The sequence below is a fragment of the Falco biarmicus genome, chromosome 6 (genome assembly GCF_023638135.1).
Source record: "Falco biarmicus isolate bFalBia1 chromosome 6, bFalBia1.pri, whole genome shotgun sequence".
NCBI classification, from domain to species: Eukaryota; Metazoa; Chordata; class Aves; order Falconiformes; family Falconidae; genus Falco; species Falco biarmicus.
In genome coordinates, this window is record NC_079293.1 from 19,413,320 (window position 1) to 19,431,997 (window position 18,678).

At 42.4% G+C, this 18,678-nt stretch overlaps 1 protein-coding gene across 2 annotated transcripts in view; it reads right to left on the minus strand.

The window, feature by feature from the left end:
* AGPAT5 (1-acylglycerol-3-phosphate O-acyltransferase 5) overlaps window positions 1-16,811 on the minus strand; it is a 60,454-nt gene extending 43,643 nt beyond the window's left edge. The window contains exon 1 of one of the 2 annotated variants that reach the window (XM_056342954.1): window positions 16,317-16,807. In XM_056342954.1, coding sequence (XP_056198929.1) covers window positions 16,317-16,535 — 219 coding nt within the window. In that variant the 5' untranslated portion in view covers window positions 16,536-16,807. Of the gene's footprint in view, window positions 1-16,316 lie in introns of both variants that reach the window. The other variant, XM_056342955.1, reaches the window with a different exon arrangement.
* Between the last annotated feature and the right edge of the window lie 1,867 nt (window positions 16,812-18,678).

An 18,678-nucleotide genomic window follows, 5' to 3' on the forward strand; every position in this document is an offset into this window, starting at 1 on the left:
AAGTTAGCACCATTAACAGAAAAACACTCCATCACTGCATCAGTACCCACCACGCATATAAGTGACTTATCACCAAAGCAGTGAATACTAATTAATAAGGGCTTAAAAAAGCTATTCTGTTCTTGCGCCTCAGCCCCAGACCTGGATCCACAGAAGCTGACCTACATCCACAAGATCACTGCATAAATATAATTAAAGGTAAAGATAAATTGTAGACACGTACAACCCCACCATTTAACTTTATACATCTAATAGATAAGACATGCTTCAGCCAGACACTCATCATCATTCAACCTAAAATGGTGAATTCTCCTGGATTAGATCAAGAATAATATCTCAACCATCTGCCATGATTTTAACCATCAAGAACAAACAAAAAAACATGAGGCTGAGGCGTATCTTACATTAGTCTTCAGCTTCCAGCCGGAAGGTTTTGTTTTTTCCCTCTGTTACATTAAAGATACCATTTAAACTTGTAGTTTCCTGCTCCTGAAAGTGAGTGAAATAACCTTCTGAGAGCATGACTACAAAGCAAGGTGCTGAAGCAGTAATCCAAGTCACCTTTTAAAACAGATTAATTACTTTTATTTCAAATATAAAATGAGAAATTAATTAAACCATTTCAATTCTGAATTGAAGAATCCATGCATCTGTTTAATCATTTTTAATAAATATTTTCATTATCTAATGAAGCTTAGTTTTTCTAACCTGTACATGCTAGGTAGCACTCCCCCTGCCCTCTGCCAATACCAATGGCTGTACTCTTTGTTTCTTCTTCTTCAAAGTGACTCCATTCACCAAAACCTGAAGTGCTATTTGGAAGGTTTACACGCTTACTATCACCACTTCCCTAGTCTGGACCATCTGGGAGTTTTATTAGGAAGATCTAACTAATATTCAGAACTTGATTAATATAATTTAGTATGCCAAGTCTTGTATTGATCCTTACAAAAGGTCTCTACAAGCATCTCTGGAAAATCTACCCACACCTCTGTTCACCTGTGATACTGGATGGGTAATGCCTTGTATTGTAATGCTACGCAAAACCCACACATAAAGCTGTATGTTTTACACTCATTCTCTTCCTCTCCTTTTGAAAATGCAACTGCAGCGCTGATCATATTTTGTTTACAAGGCGAGAAACCTGATATTGGCAAACTGAGATAGTCAGTAAATTTGGGAACAAGACCACAATAAATTTTAACTGAATATTCTTTGCAACAAGTCAGTTGACAAGTTTATTCTGAACAGTATCCAAGTAATTAAAACAAGATTTTGCTGCAGGAGTAGTTTTCTCATTAAAGTTCCAGGAGAATTTATAACCTTACTGCTGACACTCCAGGTCCCACACACCAGTGCAAAGTAGCAGTCAGAGCATCTGATCTTACAGTTCTGGTGCAAAAATTCCACTGAAATAAAAAATTATCTTCCTAATCTCACTTACGGAATTAAAGCTTCATTTTTCAAGTGTATATTTTCTTGGCAGTGTTATGCACTAGGCGCAGAAGCACTGTTATCTTTAATTTCAAGTTAAGACTCCACTATGCAGTTTCTGGCAAAGACTGTTTTAGAGGAAGGGAAAAGGCCCAATACAACAAATCACTAAACCAGAAGGTCCTGAATGCTGCCTGTGCTTTTTTAAAATACAACAAGAACAAGAGGAAAACAAAACCTGCCCTTGACACTGTAAGAGCTACCACACACAAGAAACAGGGTTTGAAATACAGTTTATAACTTCAATTTGTAAAAATTTCCACTTTAGTGTACAAAGTCAAAACCTCAGTGTAATCAGACCCACAATTCAAAGCATTCACTTGTGATTATTTTATTAAGTTAGAACAAATATTAAGGATCATTCCCTTAAAAAAAAAAGTAGGATTGTGCCTGCCAAATGTAACAGTTAATCTGTTTAATTTTTTATTTCAGTAAAACTGGATCTAGTTCACTTTTTAATCCCAGAGGAACACTCACTCATCGTTACTGTAAGCAATGTCAATGTACAACATTATGTCTTACCGTAACAGTTACATGTTACATGTAACAGACCAAAATCTTTTTACTCATGATAAAAGTCATACCGTTGTACAGAACTAAAAAAAAAATAAAATAAAATATTATTTCCCCCATTTATAATTAGTTCTCATTAAACACAACAAATGGATATCCTATTTCAAAGCAAAGGATGGAATGAGAAAATCTGGAAATTCTATGTTGATCGCTCAGATGGCTCAGCCTAAGAGGATGCAACAGCTTTAACTGCAGCATCATCCACTTCAGCACTGCCCATTTCATTATCTCAAGAAACGGCTTATTACAATTCATGATAGGCCAGCAAACAGCTACTCAGATATTAGACATTCACAGGTAAGATCTGAGAGCTACAAACTTACGATACAACTGTTACTATAACCAGGTAAGAATGGCAACTTCTGACCTACATTCTCTAGAGGCTTCCTTAGGTTTCACAGAAGACACCTACTCTGTGGGCAGCCACACAGCTCTCCTCCTGAGAACAAAGCACTTTCACTTTGGTTTTTTTTCTGGAAATTTTCATAGACTTTACACAATATAGAGGGCTAACAGTTAAGAGCTTTGAATCCTGCAGAAACACTGCCCTTTTCCCTTCCAGATGATGTCTGAAGAATTCACCTGCTTGTGGATAAATTGGGAAAGAGTCCCATCATGGCAAGCCTTCAATTTCTGGCAGTCCGATGCTTTTGGTAAACCAGAGCACCTATGTATATTATAGCTGCAGAAGGAAATTACACAGTACTCTCCTTCGTGGTCTCCAGAAAACCTCTGATTCCCTGCTGCTTTTTGTAGCTAACTTCGCAGAATCCCCTGCTGCAGGCACTGTGCAGTCTCTGGCTCCTTCTCAGTCTGCTGGTGCAGAAGAGATCCGGGGACCACAGTGAAGGCAAGCACTTGAGTGATTTACCAGGGACAGCAATGCAGAAGAAGCAACTGCCCACAGTGCCAGCTTGCGTGCATGCCCCTTCTGAAGCAACCCGAAGAGATCACGGTAGCCAAGACACTCCTAGTCCTCCTCAGAACAGTGCTGTTCCTGGGGTCTGCTGAGCACCAGGGGGGATGGTCTTCCCCTCTGCAGGGCACTCACCAGCCAGCACCAGGGAAGCAGTGCAGGACATGCTTGGGAGGCAATTTTCAGTTTCAGAAGCTAATGTACCTAGTGTTTCAGATATTTTATGCCGCTTTCCAAATGCCACAGCATACATACATCCCACCTATGTATCAGCTTTGAGAGACTCTGAGAATTTAAGTGTCCTGCCTGCACAATGAAGCACAGGAGGAACCTATTCAGTTGAATAGGTGCTGCTTTGTGGTTTGTTTTTTTTTTTAAAGGCACAATTAAGTCAAGAAAAGAAAACAAAAAGAAGAGCAACACATAAAGCCAAAGTAAGCAGAGATTTGAGGGAAAATATTTAAAATACAGATTTACAGTCTAACATTACAAATGTTACTTGGGTACAGAACATTAAAATGTGTGCTTTTAACCATGTTTTGGTTGCTTCACAGCCCAGTTCACAGTAACGGGTAATACAGTTACTGTTAGTTTGGGTCTTTCACAGCTGTTTACATAGCAGTGCTGTCAAACTCAATTCAGTGAGGTCTCAAAGAAAACTCGATGCTATTAGACTCCCTTCTGTGGGAAAGCCAGTACCCAGCTTCCCTGGATGCCATATACCAAACCGTTCACATGCTCAGGAGGTACAAGACACACCTCAGAGTGCTGTGGCCAGAGTAAGCCCTGATTCACTGGCAGGAGGTTACAACTTCTGATGAGAGAATTTACTAATTCAGTGATCGGCTGATCTAGGCATGAAAATAGCAGCTCTTGGGTAAGCTGGTATTTCAGATTCCCTAGCAGTTTCTTCCAGTGCAACACATTAAACTATGGCCCTACTAACATGGTAGGTCAAGTAGCAACATAAAACAGTCCTGCATGGCAGCCACACCTGAGTTAACTTGTAGTTTGCATAGATTTTCATTGCAACAAGGTTGATACTCCCAATTTAGAGGTTGAGTTTTACTTCCTGCTTATGAAATCTGTACATACCAAAGAAAATTAAACAGAACATTTAATCGTATCCTAACTACATCAGCTCAGTAAATAGGGCCATGACAAAAATAACTCAAGAGATACACTATCAGAAGACTGCTGGCAGGTCAACTGGCAAGCACATCAAACCCTAAGCATAGAGATTACCTTTATATGATAATCGGATGTGGCTGATAACGGGAGCAGTTCAGGAACTGACCTGCAAGCAGATCTGGCACTTCTGCTTTAGTGGCCAAAAGGCAACACAGCTAGATACTGGTGGTAAAAACTAGGGCCATCTCATCTGATGTCCTATCACATGCCTACCAGGCACACTCATTCTTGGTTCCTTACAGGACTTAACCCTCCTCTCTTCTCTGTTCAAAGAAACTAGGTGTGAATTGCAGAATGCTCCCATCCTTGCTGTTACTTCAACAAACCCGATATGCACAGGGACACTGTGCAGAGAGCATTCTGATCAGGAAAAAGTCAGCTTTAGGCACAGGCAATAGCAACTGGAAAGAAGCATAAAAGCAGTAGGATAGCAGCAGGAGAACATTCCTTCCCACTCCTGGAGGAAGAGAGAAGCAGAACATACAAGACATCAACACTTCAGTTAAAAAACACCATACAAACTTCGTATACTCAGCTATCCCCACAACATGCTCTTCTCTCCATTTTGCTATTTCTTCATGCCTAGTTTTATAACTGGGACCGCATGATCTTTGGGACAACAGCGTCATTTTTAGCTGGGCACTACTACAATATGAGTGCTTATTAAAATCAGTAGTATCCCTCATATGTTTGTTAAAAAGTCTGGATATAATTTTGTGGTGAAAGGGTGGAACTTGCATCAACAAACCACCAGAAGCAACTACCAGATACGGCTTGTGAAGTCAATGTGTAACCCTGTGCAAGCTGACTTCTGCAGCACTGCTGCAGGCATCTTATGAGAAGTTGTTTAAATTCTGTCTTCGTCTAAAAACCTGCCTGTTGACACAACCAGTCCTTTGAGCTTCTAGAGAAAGTACCTCAGATCACAGAATCTATTTACCCTGTTTGACAAGAAGCAGGCTCAAGACAGGATACAAATGGGTAAATTGTACATGGTGCTGACAAATTTCTCAGGTTTTCAGATGTCCTACTATAATAAGAATTTCAAATGTTTCTTTTTCTTTACAGAAGACAGAAGCACTTTTATTCACATTTAACAGATACGGGTTTCACTTGCTTACAGCATAAGGAATATAAATAGAACAGGAGACTTCTATGGTTTAGGTTTTAGTTGCTTTTTCTCTAGATCTAAAAAATGTTTACCATTCATTATCATTTTTCTCAAAATACCTTTAGAGTCACATACAGGTTTTAGGTAGTGGTTGTATTATTGGTCATACCTCGTAACCTCTTTAGTTAAAGAGACTATCTGCTCAATACGTAACTGCACAAATCTGAAGTCTGCTGCTCAGGCTGAGCATCAAACCATAAAATCACAATGCAATCCATTTTACTGAAGCAGAGAGTTCAAATATTCTGCAGCTATGTGTTTCACTGGGGTTTAGTGAAGAAAACCACTGCCAAGAGACTGAGCTCTGAAGAATGTCGAGAAGATTCCTATATGTAATTACATTTTATTATTTTTAAAAATCATTCAACTGATTGAGCCAGAAAGCAGAGAACTTCAAGAAGCAGTTACTCCATTTTATTTCCTTTTTGTTAAGAAGACTATATTAGCAACCTATATGGATTATGCAGGACTGAACCATACCATTTGATGTTAAGTATCAAGTGTGTACATTTTTGCTTTCATACTAACTTTTAGTCTTATGGTCTAAATTGACAAACTTACAAACATGAGTGGTTCTCCTTCATTCAGTGGCACTAGCTGCATGTATAGAAGTGTAGTTCTAATGATGACTGTAAAGGCTTTACAGTTTCTAGCTCAATTAAACATAACTGACCCCTGAATGAAGGGAAAGGTCCTTCTGGAAGAATCAGAATCACTAAAATCTTAAAAGAAATGTGGTTACCTTGGAAACTAATGAAAACATATTAATATTTATAATAAAATTCATAATATCTATGTCAGTAAAAATACAGCTTTAGTCTTTTATTCTGTGCATATTTGACTACTTTCTGTATTTAAGCATAAAAAAGACTTGCAAATATTTAGGCTATAACACATTAGTTGCCTTATTTTCTAGAATTTTACAACAAATTAAATAATTTTCACTGCAGGCAGGCTGTCTGAAGGAAAATCCTGATAGTTTCAGTGCCGGCAGCTTATTGAAGGAAATCAAATAGACAGCAATAACTACCACACTTACATTTTAGAGCAAAAGCTCAAAGAGTTTCACATAGAGAGGTTAACTAAAAAGTACGTACTCAGAATGCCTAGTTACTGCAGCAGGCTAAATGACGCCAACATTCCCTGTTACTCTGAATACTCTAACAGGATTACTGTAATTCTAAAAAAAACCCCCAAATCCAAAAAAACCCACAACCCTGTAAAAGGAAGGAGACCTTTATCAACAGATGCACAATATTACGTGTTTAACCAGGCTAGTTCTGTTTTCAGTGCCTGCCCGCCTGCAACTTTCACAGATGCTGCTGAGAGGACTTAGATGTGAAGGACTGAATCCTACAGCAGTGTTACGCACTTTTCCTTACAGCCCTGCCCACAGCCTCAGGTGGCGATTTTGAGCAGACCATTACAAACCATTATATTCACACCAGTCTACCATTACCTCAAGAGTGATGTGTATAGTTTCGTAAGTTCTATTTAGAGGGTGATTCAGGTGGTGATTATTGTTTAGAGAAGGGGCATGTGGTAGAGTAAAGAGGTTCTGGGAAGTATCTGTAATAACTGGAATATCCAATATGAGCAAAAGGCTAATTTCAGAGAATAAGTTTTCACAATACCAAGTATGTCGGGGCAATTTAAGTTAGTTTACGCTTATTTAAACAGTCTTAGACTAGATTCAACAAAACCTCTGGTAGATACCCATGGCACATCAACCAGAAGCAGGAGCTCTTGGCTTTGAGGGGAGCTCAGTGCTGCAGAAGGGGATTTACAGAATCTCTGATTCTGAGCCTGCCAGCTTTGAGTTGCCACAATTTAGCTCACTGAAAGCAGATGCAGATTTTAAATTGTATCCCACCCTAACACACTGCTCACTGCTGTCAGAAGGTGCATCTATGGAGTGGGGATTCTCTCTTCTGAAAACAAACTGCCAAATCACCTTTTTCAAAGCAGCAGTGGAGACGTGTATGAAGAAAGAACTGATGCATCCTGTAGGTTGAGTTTGTGCTCCAACTCATTAAGTTAAAGAGAGGCACCATAATATTTATTCCTTTTTGGGTTTGGTTTGTTTGTTTAAATAGAAAAAAAAAAAAAAAAAAAAAGAGCTAAACCTTTTATTGAGGTCCCCAGTCCTGCCAGCACATGTTCAATACCATTTGACAGTACTACACACATCTGTATTACTTAACTCTTTCAGTCCTGGTGACAAAACATGAACATAATGTTAAGATTCTGGCATCTAAATTCTGAATAAAACCTATTTCCAGTGTCTAAATAATTTACTGGATCTTTCTGCAAATGACTTGCTTTTGTTAACAAAGCAGTTCTACAGCATGGACCATGGAGCAGCCCACAATTACAACCAGTGACCACTTGCAAAAGTCAAAGTTAGAGCATCCAAATACCTGTTATTATAAATCACCAGTAATTATATATTTTTTACAAGTACTGCACGTATTTCCAATATATATAGCACATGTGAAAGGAGATTATTTATAAGATGAGATTTCAACAGCAGGGCTTTTCAGAACATCTGGCATCTTGCTATTACACAAAACCTGAACATGCCTTCTAGCACAAGAGTGGAAGGAAGTATTCCACCTGTTTCATCAAGAAAGAAATTGTTCCCCCTCATAAGCTTTTGGCACCTCTGAAGATCTCTTCTCACAGATTTCTGCAATTTCCTTAAAAGAAAGGAAAAAGCGACCCACATTTAATGTAGCTATTGTTTACTTTATTACTCTTCTGTAGTGGAAAATACATAATGTTCATGTCCCATCTCATCCACCCCCCAAAAATAACAGCTACAGTGCCTTGGTACATTAAGCACATTCTGGAAATGCTATCCCTTTGTACACCCCAGGCCAGCCAGAAGCAGGAAACCGCATGGCAGTTTGCAGTGTTCTTCTAGTTAGTGCTCTTTATAATAGGCCCTTTGCTTCTAAATGCCAAGGACTCCAAGGAGTTGATTGTATCTCTGTAATACTCTTAGAAGCATTTGTATCAAGTACAGGCAGAACTGGTGTGAAGTTATCAGCGAGTCAACACGCAAGGGAAAGGGATGATTAGGAAACCTCTGTGTCCTGTGATTGTGGAATAAGGTTTTTGAAAGCTCCTACACACATAATTTTCAGTAAGTATTTAGAATTTAAGCACTATGGACTTTCAAGGTGAGGCAAAGGAATCATTACACAGCAAAAGAGAACATGCAGGGAGGTATGTGAGCTAGCTGTAACTAATCTACCACCAGACCTGAACACAGTGAACTTGAATCAGCTTTGAAAAACAGCCACTGTTAAAATCACTCTAATATCTGCGCACAACCACAGCCTGTGAACGAGCCAGTTCACCTGCAGTTTGCTTGTGACCATGCACTACATTCCCTTATGCAAAAACGAAGCAAGTGTGCCCTCATATTTCCAAGTAGCATTAGAAAATGGGATGGCTTAACTCTTCAAGTCTGAAGTTCCAGAGGAAAAATTACTGCAACTACCACAATACTGTTCAAAGTCACCCAAAATAATTATTTTTCTTCACATCTATTATATGCCCAAATATAGATTCAACCAAGTAACACAGGTAGCTAATTTTACATTTAAAAAAATCAAACTAGGATAAACTCTGATTTCCTAGTCACACACTGAGGAGCTAGTTATAACAGGGAAGACGACAAGTAGTATGTGACAGAAATGAAATGAACAAAAGAAGAAAATAATTTCCCTGGGTTTTTTATCACAAATCTCTTCACAGCATAAATTCAAATTGACAGAACAAAGATTAAGGAGTATTTTTCCCCTGAGAAAATTATACTTCCTCATAATTGTAATGTCAAAATCCCTGACATCTGAGCCTACTTCATCTAACACAACTAAAACTTAAGAAAAAAAGGATACCCTGTAAGCCTGAGGTAAATAGTTTGAAGCAACTGGAGTCAAACGTTTAGCTACGACTAGAATCTTCTCTTAGCAAGAACAGTGTCTGATGGTAGAGTACCAGGAGAAAAAACTTCTCAATTAACCATCATCCTTACATAAAGTACCTGGACATATTATGTAAGCAGAAGGAAAGGGCATGGAAGAGCACTGTAAAACTCCATGGCCCAGTATCTACCAAAACACAATTAAATGCAAAAAGGGAAAAGTATATAAAACTCATGCAGGTTAAAAAAAATAAATACAAAGAAGTGGTTTTAGAAAAAGTGATAAATACTATTTGTATCTTCAAATGTAAGAAATTATTCAAAATCAGGACAATTATATTAAGAATGGAATCTACTAAAAATCTTAAGATATTAAAATTAAAATATATTTAAAAGACAATTCAGGAGATTGTAAAACTTACTGACCAAATACATGGAATCTGCATTTTTAAGTGCATTCAAACTTGCCCTTTGACTCCTTAGCTTTTCCTACCTGACAAATGCTCGACTGTTTAGGACTTTCATAAAATATATGTAGCCAACTTCAAAACGTGAACATACATACTACTTCTAAACTGCAGACTGCATTAGATAAGGCTGACATAAAATTCAGATTGTTGTGACTTGCCAATTAAATAACACATGCTAGGCAAATCTCTACACAAAGCTTCTAATTTATGAACCCAAACAGCAGTTTCGGTTTATGTAGCTGATACTCAATTTTTAAAAATGCTAACAGACCTCGGTTTCAGTTTATTGGTTTTATTTTTCATATATTGGGCAAGAGGTTGGGGATGATCAGGACCAGCACCAAATGCAGACCCTCACCATACTAAATTTCCTCCAGAAATTTGGCCCCAGAGCCAAATCTGCAGCACAGCAGAACTACAGCTGATACCCCAGATAAACTGGAGTCATGAAGGACTTCATTTTCACCTTCCGAATGACAGCCAAAGGCAGACATAACAAAAATGAAGATTACGCAAATATATATTTTGCAATAACTGAAAAAGTAAGAGCACAAAGCTTACACACCTAATGTAGCTATTTTTGCTGCCTCACACCACAGTTGAACGTAAAGAGTCCAAAATTAGGCATCCATCCCAATTTGAAAGTGGCATCCCTCAGGCTTAGCAGGCATCACTTAATTTCTGCCACAATAACACACAGGACTTTGTAGTATACTATACAAGACATATGCCTGGAGACAGCTGTGCACTGAAATCTCTAATTTGATGAGCCAGGGTAAACCACCTTCATGGAGCCAGTATAACTGCAGAAAAATTTCACCGGACTTCTTTCAAAAGTTTACTACACAAAAGTGATTCACTTCACTATGTTCTCCAGTTTCTTTTCAATCTTTGCACTGCAGCAATCCCCACATTTCTATCACTCCCCCAAGACCTTTATTTCATTATTTCTACCATTGCAAATACATGGCAAGTTATGATTATCTTAACCTCTCTGCATGCCCCACAGCAGCTAACAGTTTCACAAAGCACCAACATGAGCGGGGTACTGACAAGAGTTGCTGCTGCAAGCTGCACTTTCCGAGTTCATTCCATGCAAGCCCTTGGAGGCTGCTCAGCTACCATCTGAGCTTGGAGGTTTGCCTCACATGCAGCTCTGCACATTCCCACTCAGCTCCCATACCATCCAGTACTCTCCCACTCCTGAGCTACCAGACTGGGAGGAGAGCTCAGGAAACTCAAGCACAGGTTCATAAAATCAGGCTCATGCCAAAATGCAACTGCCAGCACTTTCTTTCCAAACACAGCTAGAGAAGGGTGAAAAGTGACTTCTTTTGACCTTCTGGTTATGGCATTTGCCAGGGAAATGGGTCCTCACCTTGGGGGACTCAGACCCCGTCCCTCACATCTACCGACAGAAAGCACCTGGAAGACCTTCATCCTGCCTTGCTGAAGTCTGGTTATGATGCCTCCTTCACTGTGGAGAGGGGAGAACCAGGTTCCTAAGAGATGATAACCTGCCTCATCAACAGCAACGAGAAGTATCTCCCTGTGAGTATGCTGCAGCTTGGCCATTATTGACTTGGACTGCCTCTTGTGCTTCCCACCTCCACCTTGGGCCCTCCTGAATTACCTGTTGGATGGCTGAACAGCTTCAAAAGGGAAAGCAGGGAGCAAAGGTAACCTTGCCTGGGAAAGCTTCTGTCCTAGGAATAGAAATGGGCAGCAACCCTCACCTCCACTGCAGATTGGCCAGTAGCTAGAAGACTATCTATCCCAAGCTCAGACACAGAGCTCTCCTCACAGATTTCCTAGGAAGCCAAGACATGAAGCACAGCCCAGGCTCTACTCCACTGAAAAGCACTGTCAAGAGTTCAGCAGCATTGTCTCCTCAAAGTTCTGATATGCTCGAACCCCAAGTAGTTTTCAACCTAGTGGAGACACAGCAATTCCAAGCCTCAATATCAATCCAGAAAGCACACTGCATTGTTCAACAGGGATCTCTTGTCCTTCCTAAAATTAAGAAATACTACAGCTCTGCTAAACAACACCGAGGTAGCTTCTGATTCTCACAGCCCTTCCACAGTTCCGTAATGACAATGAAAACCAGAATTTCGTAACGTCTTTAATGAAAGCACCACTTCCAAAACCTGCTATTCAGCAGGAAGTGGGGGTAGGGAGGACAGCTGACACAAGCAGTGAGCAAAATCCAGGCACATTAATTCACTCATGGATTTTAATTGTCAAAACCTTTCAGATGGAAAATGATCCTTTAGGAAGAAGTCCGAGTGATGATTTCTTTATTATTTCTTCACTGCCACTCAATACAAAATATCAAACACAACTACAAAAAAAAAAAAGTTAAAGAACACTTAGTCCTCATCTGATCTGAAATGTGCACAAACCCAATAGGCATTAATTTCATCACCCTGACAGCAACTGGGATAAAATTCTAAGGGTCACAGAAGGAAGACAGCATTCATCATACTGAATTACTAGTCCTTTCAGCCCTTCAAACATCCTAATCACAGGCATATTTGCAGTCATTTTGGTTTTTGCATCCTATTAAGATGCAACTGTTTATTATCTGTATGAAATGTAAGCGATCAGACTTCCCTAACACAGTAAAGACAAAAGCAGTAACACAACCACAGCTCACAGCCTACTTGAAGATTTAGAAACCTGGGGCCAAATGAACTATTAGTACAAGCAAATGCAAGTCTCTGAAGTGCTTGAATTGCACCTGTTTCTGTCAGTGACTGCTTTGGCTCATCGCTTTCATAAGACTTCCTACTTACTTTACACAGAGTTCAAGCATCTTGTATACATTCTTCCTAGAAAACAGCACTGTAGCACTTCTGCAGCTTGTAGCAGGACAGGTGGGAAGCAACACAACAGCATTTGCATTAAAAGCAACACAGGGCCAAAGCAGGGTCATTTTCTCTATGCCAATTCCCAACAGACTACATTTACAGAATTTCATTACTAAGAGTTTATAACCCTGGAGATTGTCAAAGAGCACTGTGACAATGCCACATGTGGATTACTTCTATGTATTTATAGCTCCTTAATAAAATTCATGGATATCTGCTAACCTGCAATTGCACTAACGAACTTACAGAGCATTATAGGACTTCACTTTATAGTCATACTGGCTTTGTCCAGTTTACCTCACTGACAGTACTGGCTATGAGCTGCTTTTTGTACTCTACATACTTGATCTTTGATCTTCTACAACCAGCTCTTGCACGACAGTCAGCAAAAGGGCTATTTTTGGCAATTCATTAACAGAATTCTAATATTATTGGAAAACCTAAACTGATTCTATCTTAGCTGAAGTTCTCTTAGGCTTTGTAAAACAAATTATCTTGGTGGAAAAAAACAGGTCTGACCCAAAATTTTAACAGGGGAAGTATGAGCCACTCTCTAGAACATAAATACTCAGCAAGGGTTCACAGCAATTATAGTTCTGTAATTATTTTAGATCTCAAGTCAAATACTTAAGAGAAAGGGAATTATTAGTCTTTCAAGATTTTCTGTCATGCAGATGAGGTTATCACCTTATTTAGTTACATTTCACAACTGAAAAGAATTTGCTAAAGATAAAATGCCTTCCCAGCATGAACCAGAGCTTTTGTTTTCATAAACTTGGTTAAAAATGCTCAAGTCAAGAAGAACAAAAAAAAGAAGAAAAATACAATTGTGCATATGGTCATGAGCAGGAGACAGATTTACATATTTGATGGCCTAACAGCAGATGACTTACAGATATACATCACTTCCTGACAGCTAAATACAACATAAATATAGATACATTAGTATTTCATTCAGTCAAAAAATAATCTACATTTATGACCAAACCCAACTTTATTCTATGAAGGCCCCACTCACATTACTGGGAATTTCAGCAAAATTATTATTTTAAGATCAGACTTCTCAAAGTCACGACTGCCATCATATTGAAAAAACACAAATATTCTAAGCGTAACAAACCAAAGAACGCCAACTACCTAACACTGAAGACTTTTTATGTATGGTAAGATGGTGGCAGTCACTTAAGGCTTTGGTTCGTAAGTCAGTTAAGCAACTGTATAATCCCAATGACTTCAGTGAGACTCCGCAAGAAGTTCCAGTATTCTGATGTCTGAGGTTGTTGGCCTCCATTTATCCAGTTATAAAAAAAATCCCAATATACTTCAGTCAACTGAATAAATTAACAGACCTGGAGGAGATGCTGAATGCCTCCCTCCCATGGCTACTACGATGCCTTAATGCTGGTAAAGCCCTACAGCTGCCTTTATGAAACCACACAAGTTACTATTCTCGCACTATTTTGTGGGATTAAGTTATAAATTTAATGCTACTACACTTCTGTATCTAATTACATGCCTTAAAACAGCAAATTCACAGTAGCTCTCAGGTTACCATCCCAGTCTCAAAGTTGGACACGTGCTTAACTTTCCATTGAGTTTCAATTTTTAAGTGCTCAGTGTTTGCAAGAGTAGGTCTGAAAGGATACCCTGTTTCTTCTCCTTAAACAAGTGGGGGATATCTTCTAATTAAACAACACATGAATTTTAAGGATCCTGCCTCTTACCTCTCTACACTTGTATCATATTTTCCAAGTTTTTATTTACTTTTCAGTCTCAGTTACCACTTTACTTATCCTGTGACAATATGCCACATTGATTTTGAGGACTCTTTTTGTTAGTTATCCTTTATTTCAGCTTTGCATGTATCATCTCCTCTTAACATAATTTGTTGCTTACTGTGACAAAGCATCTCTATTTTAATACTGTCCTAAAAGACCACCTGTACCATTTCCTACCATTTTTTTTTGGTGTGTGGATGACGTTCTGTCAATGCAATAAAAGAAAACAGAGGTCAACAGATGATGGCTGCCTTTTTGTTTCTTTTTGTTAGCATTTTCCCTTCTGTACCTTTATGTACATTTTTTTGATAAAACTTCTCATCAGAAGTTCAAAGTGGTTGCTACTCTGTGCACACTATGGGAAATTAGAGAAATTTTTCTATTAGAACTTACATCTCGAATTTTGGCTCTCCTCCTTAGAGTGGGTTGAATCAAACTACTATACTGTTGCTTTCAGCAGCTAATGACCAAGACGTGATATTACACATCAAGATACCTGCATTAACGATGGTACATAAAAAAGAAGGCAGATAAAACATCAAGCACTTACTCTCTGAACTACTGCTCTTTCCTACCTTTTTTATCTTTTTTCTTTTTTTAATTAAAAGAACAGATATGTACATTGCAACACCCATTAACTAATTTGGAAAAGAACAAGGGTGAAGTTACATGAGTTACAAGCTGGATCAAACACTAAATACCACTAAAAGAAAATCTCACTTCCATTTTGCATTTTTTTTATTTACCCTGATGTCAAACGGTGAAATTCTTCTATCTTTAGCTGGCTTTGGGGGTTTGTATGAGAGTCGGTATGAAGTGAGGCCTACAACCGCAGCTCAAGAACGGAAATTAAAGGAAACCCAGCCTGACCTTGTAATAAACACTTCATAAGACTGGATGAATGCTTTAGTGTGAATATGAAGAAGGGCATATTTGTACCTGCTCTGACACCTGCCAGTCAACATGCAAGCACTTGTTATTCTTTACTCTCAAGCACCTTCACCTGATACTAACTTCAAATACACTGCTGTATATTCAGACGACTTCTGAAAGTCAGGTTTAGTCGCAGTAAGCGCCTATCATTTACGTAATTATTTTTCCATGTAGAATTAAAAGCCTCCTTCTTTACTTTTAAAATTACCGACCGATATGTTACCTTTCAAACATTTAATGCTTTGTGAGACAAGTGAAGCATTATTATTCGAACGCAAATACCCCTCTGGTCACAGAAGAGAGGCCTCCAATTCCAACTGAGTAGCCTGCAACCTCGCACTTCAGCGTCTGAGCCACTGCATAATCACAATCCATGGCTGGCCCAAGAACAAGGGCCAAGGAGTGACAGGGGATGGAGTGCGTGAAAACTGAGAAGTTGTAATAATTTAGAGGTTAAGTAATCTATTTATTGATAGCTTGTACGTGGATTAAGTACAATTATAGTTGGTTAGAGCTTTCTCATCTGCTGCCAATTTAATACTACGGACGCACAAGCCAGGCCACAGGGTTCAAGTGTGCAAGGGAGGCTGCCATTCAATGCTGACAGAGCACGACCGCTGTCGCATCCTTTCCGTTTCCCCGACCTGCGAAATGAACACAACACCAGAACTCCATGAGAAGCATCACCAGAGGCGCAACAGCGGCTGCGAAGCGAGACCGTCCTCTGCGGCGGCGGCGCCCCCCGGGACGGCGCCAGGCCCGGTCCGTACCTGCCGGCGGCGGCTGCTTCCTCGCCGCCGACCTCGCATGGCGGCGGGCGGGCCCTGCGCGGCGCGCTGCCTCCGCCGGCCAGGGCGGCCCGAGGGGAGGGGAGGGAGGCGAGCCGGCAGCCCGGGGCCGACACCACCGACGGCCGCTGCCCAGCGGCTGCTGGCTCCCGGGGGGCACGCCAGGCCGGAGATCACCCCCCCCTCCCGGCTCACCTGCACACCCGTGTAGTTCTCGAAGAAGAAGAGCACCATGCTCTGGTAGATGGTGTACAGGCGGTCGTCCACCTCGCGGTAGAAGCGGGCGGGCAGCACGGCGGAGAGCAGGCGCCAGGCGCCCCAGGCCAGCACGTAGGTGGGCGCCGTGCCCATCATGACGGCGGCGGGCAGGACATAGCGCATGGAGTAGGTGTGCAGCACCAGCGACAGCAGCATCTTCCCGCTGCGGCCCCGGCCTCACCGGGACACCCACATGGGCAGCACACTCACACGCAGCCCGGCGGCCCCGCCGACCGCATCGCCCGCCGCGCCGGGCTGCCCCGCCAGGCGGGCGGGCGGGCAAGCAGCAGCGGCGACGGCCGCCGCCGGCAGGGAGACGGGGAGGGAGACGGGCACGGGAGCGGGCACCGGCTCCAGCTTACGGCTCCCCCCGCGCCGCCTCCACCACCATATTGCCCGGCCGGAGGAGGAGCCGCGCCGGCAGGAAGGCGGCCCCTCGGCGGCCGCGGGGGGACTTCCGGGGCGGGCGGGGCGGCTGCGGCTCCGCCTCGACCGCGACCGGAGGGGCCGGGCCCCGCCCCGCCGCCGAGGCCGGCCACCGCCGAGGCCGCCCGCTGCCCGTCACCCGCAGGCCCGGCCGCTGGCGGGGCTCCCCCGGGCAGACACGGGGCTGCGTCCCCGTCCCGCTGAACCGGCTACTGCAGCTCCCCGGGGCGGGGGGATGCGGGCTGCGCCCTCGTGCTCTGGTGGAGCTCGGGAGCATGCAAAATGGTAACTGATGAGCTGCAATTAGCGTTAATTTTAACCCAGCATCGGTTAGGAAAAAAATTAGTTCCCCCTCCACATCCCCCGCCTTCTGCCGTGAGTCCGAAGTGGAGCGCTAAGAAAACTGCGCTCCCTTTTGCCAGCTACCGCCACAGCGCTGGGCAGGCCCCGCTCCGCGCCCCAGCTGTGACACTGCGCTGTGACCCCCCGCTTCCCAAAGGCAGGTACTCGCCTGCCCCGCGCCGCTCCCAGTGCCCCAGCTGTCACACTGCGAGGTGACTCCCCCAGGTTCCCAAAGGCAGCCGCCCCCCCCCCCCAACCCGCCCCCCGTGACTTGGTGACAGCAGCAGCTGCTCCAGCTGCTTTTGAGGAAAACGTGAGAAGTCTTGTAGAAAACAGCAGCGTAACAACCTTCCCAGAGGGAGCTGCTTATTGAGTTTGAGCCCATAGTGAAACATCCATTCCTTGTTTTTAAAAAAGTTGTATCCTGAAGCCTGTGAAGAGCTCATTGTTTTAAAAGAAGCGGATGCTCGGTACCTTCGGCTAAGTTCTGTTTCCTTTGCCAGGCTTTAATTGGGATGAGCTTTGTCCTTTGCTGTTGTTACCTTGTGCTATCTCTTTCTAAACGTGTGCTGAAAATGATTGTATCCTGAATAGTTCAGCACAATAAGGCTGGGGAGTGACACTGTGCTGCAGTACTGTAGCCATGTTCTCCTCCAGCCCCCTCGGGGGGCCTGAGCTCTGCAATGAGAACTCACTTTTGACATGCATCATAGCTTCTGTGTCCCCAATGAGACTCAATGGTTGTTGTTTCCTTTCCCCCTCCATGAAGGAGGGGGGCAGGAGATGTCACAGCAGCTCTTCTGTCAGGGCTTCCCCCATCCTGATCCCGATCCCATACTTCTGTCCTTGCTGAGTAGCTGCATACGCTGCCCTCAGCTCAGGACTACCAGCACAGAGGCACTTTCCCCACCGTGGCCCCTTTCAGCAGTGAATTTTTCTGCTCTAAACCAGGCAAAGCTAGGTTGGACAGAAAACTGGGGAGGAAGCTTTGTTTTGTGATGCCTATGACATGGCCACATGGAAAAGCAATTCATTCACCATGATACAGGCAGGAGAAAGCAGCCCAACACAACACAGAGAAGGTAAAACTGGTGCCAGCAGAGCAGAGCCAGGTATGCAGGAACCAGCGCTCTGCTGTGGCTGGAACATCGGGACGAGCTGGAGAGCGGATCAAGACCTGCTGCTCCGCACAGGCGACTGCAGTGAGAGGCTGGGATTCACAGCAGCTCGGTGTGCTTGGCTAGTGGGACTGCCACCAGCAGCGGGGAGTGTAGGTCAGCAGTCTGTAAAATAAACTGTGAATGGGGAATGGGAAATGGCAGCGGATTGGGGAAAATACAGCAAAACTAAGCTGACTGGATCTAAGGGCAGAGTGTGAGCTTGTGGGATGAGGGTAAAGTCTCAGTCAACGGCCTCAAGAGGAGTTGCAATGGAAAGAATGTGAAGGGAATAAAAGATATCAAGGAATGAACCTGAGGCCTCTGATAAAACTGTATCGTTCCTTACAGGACTATGAATTCACTCATACTTT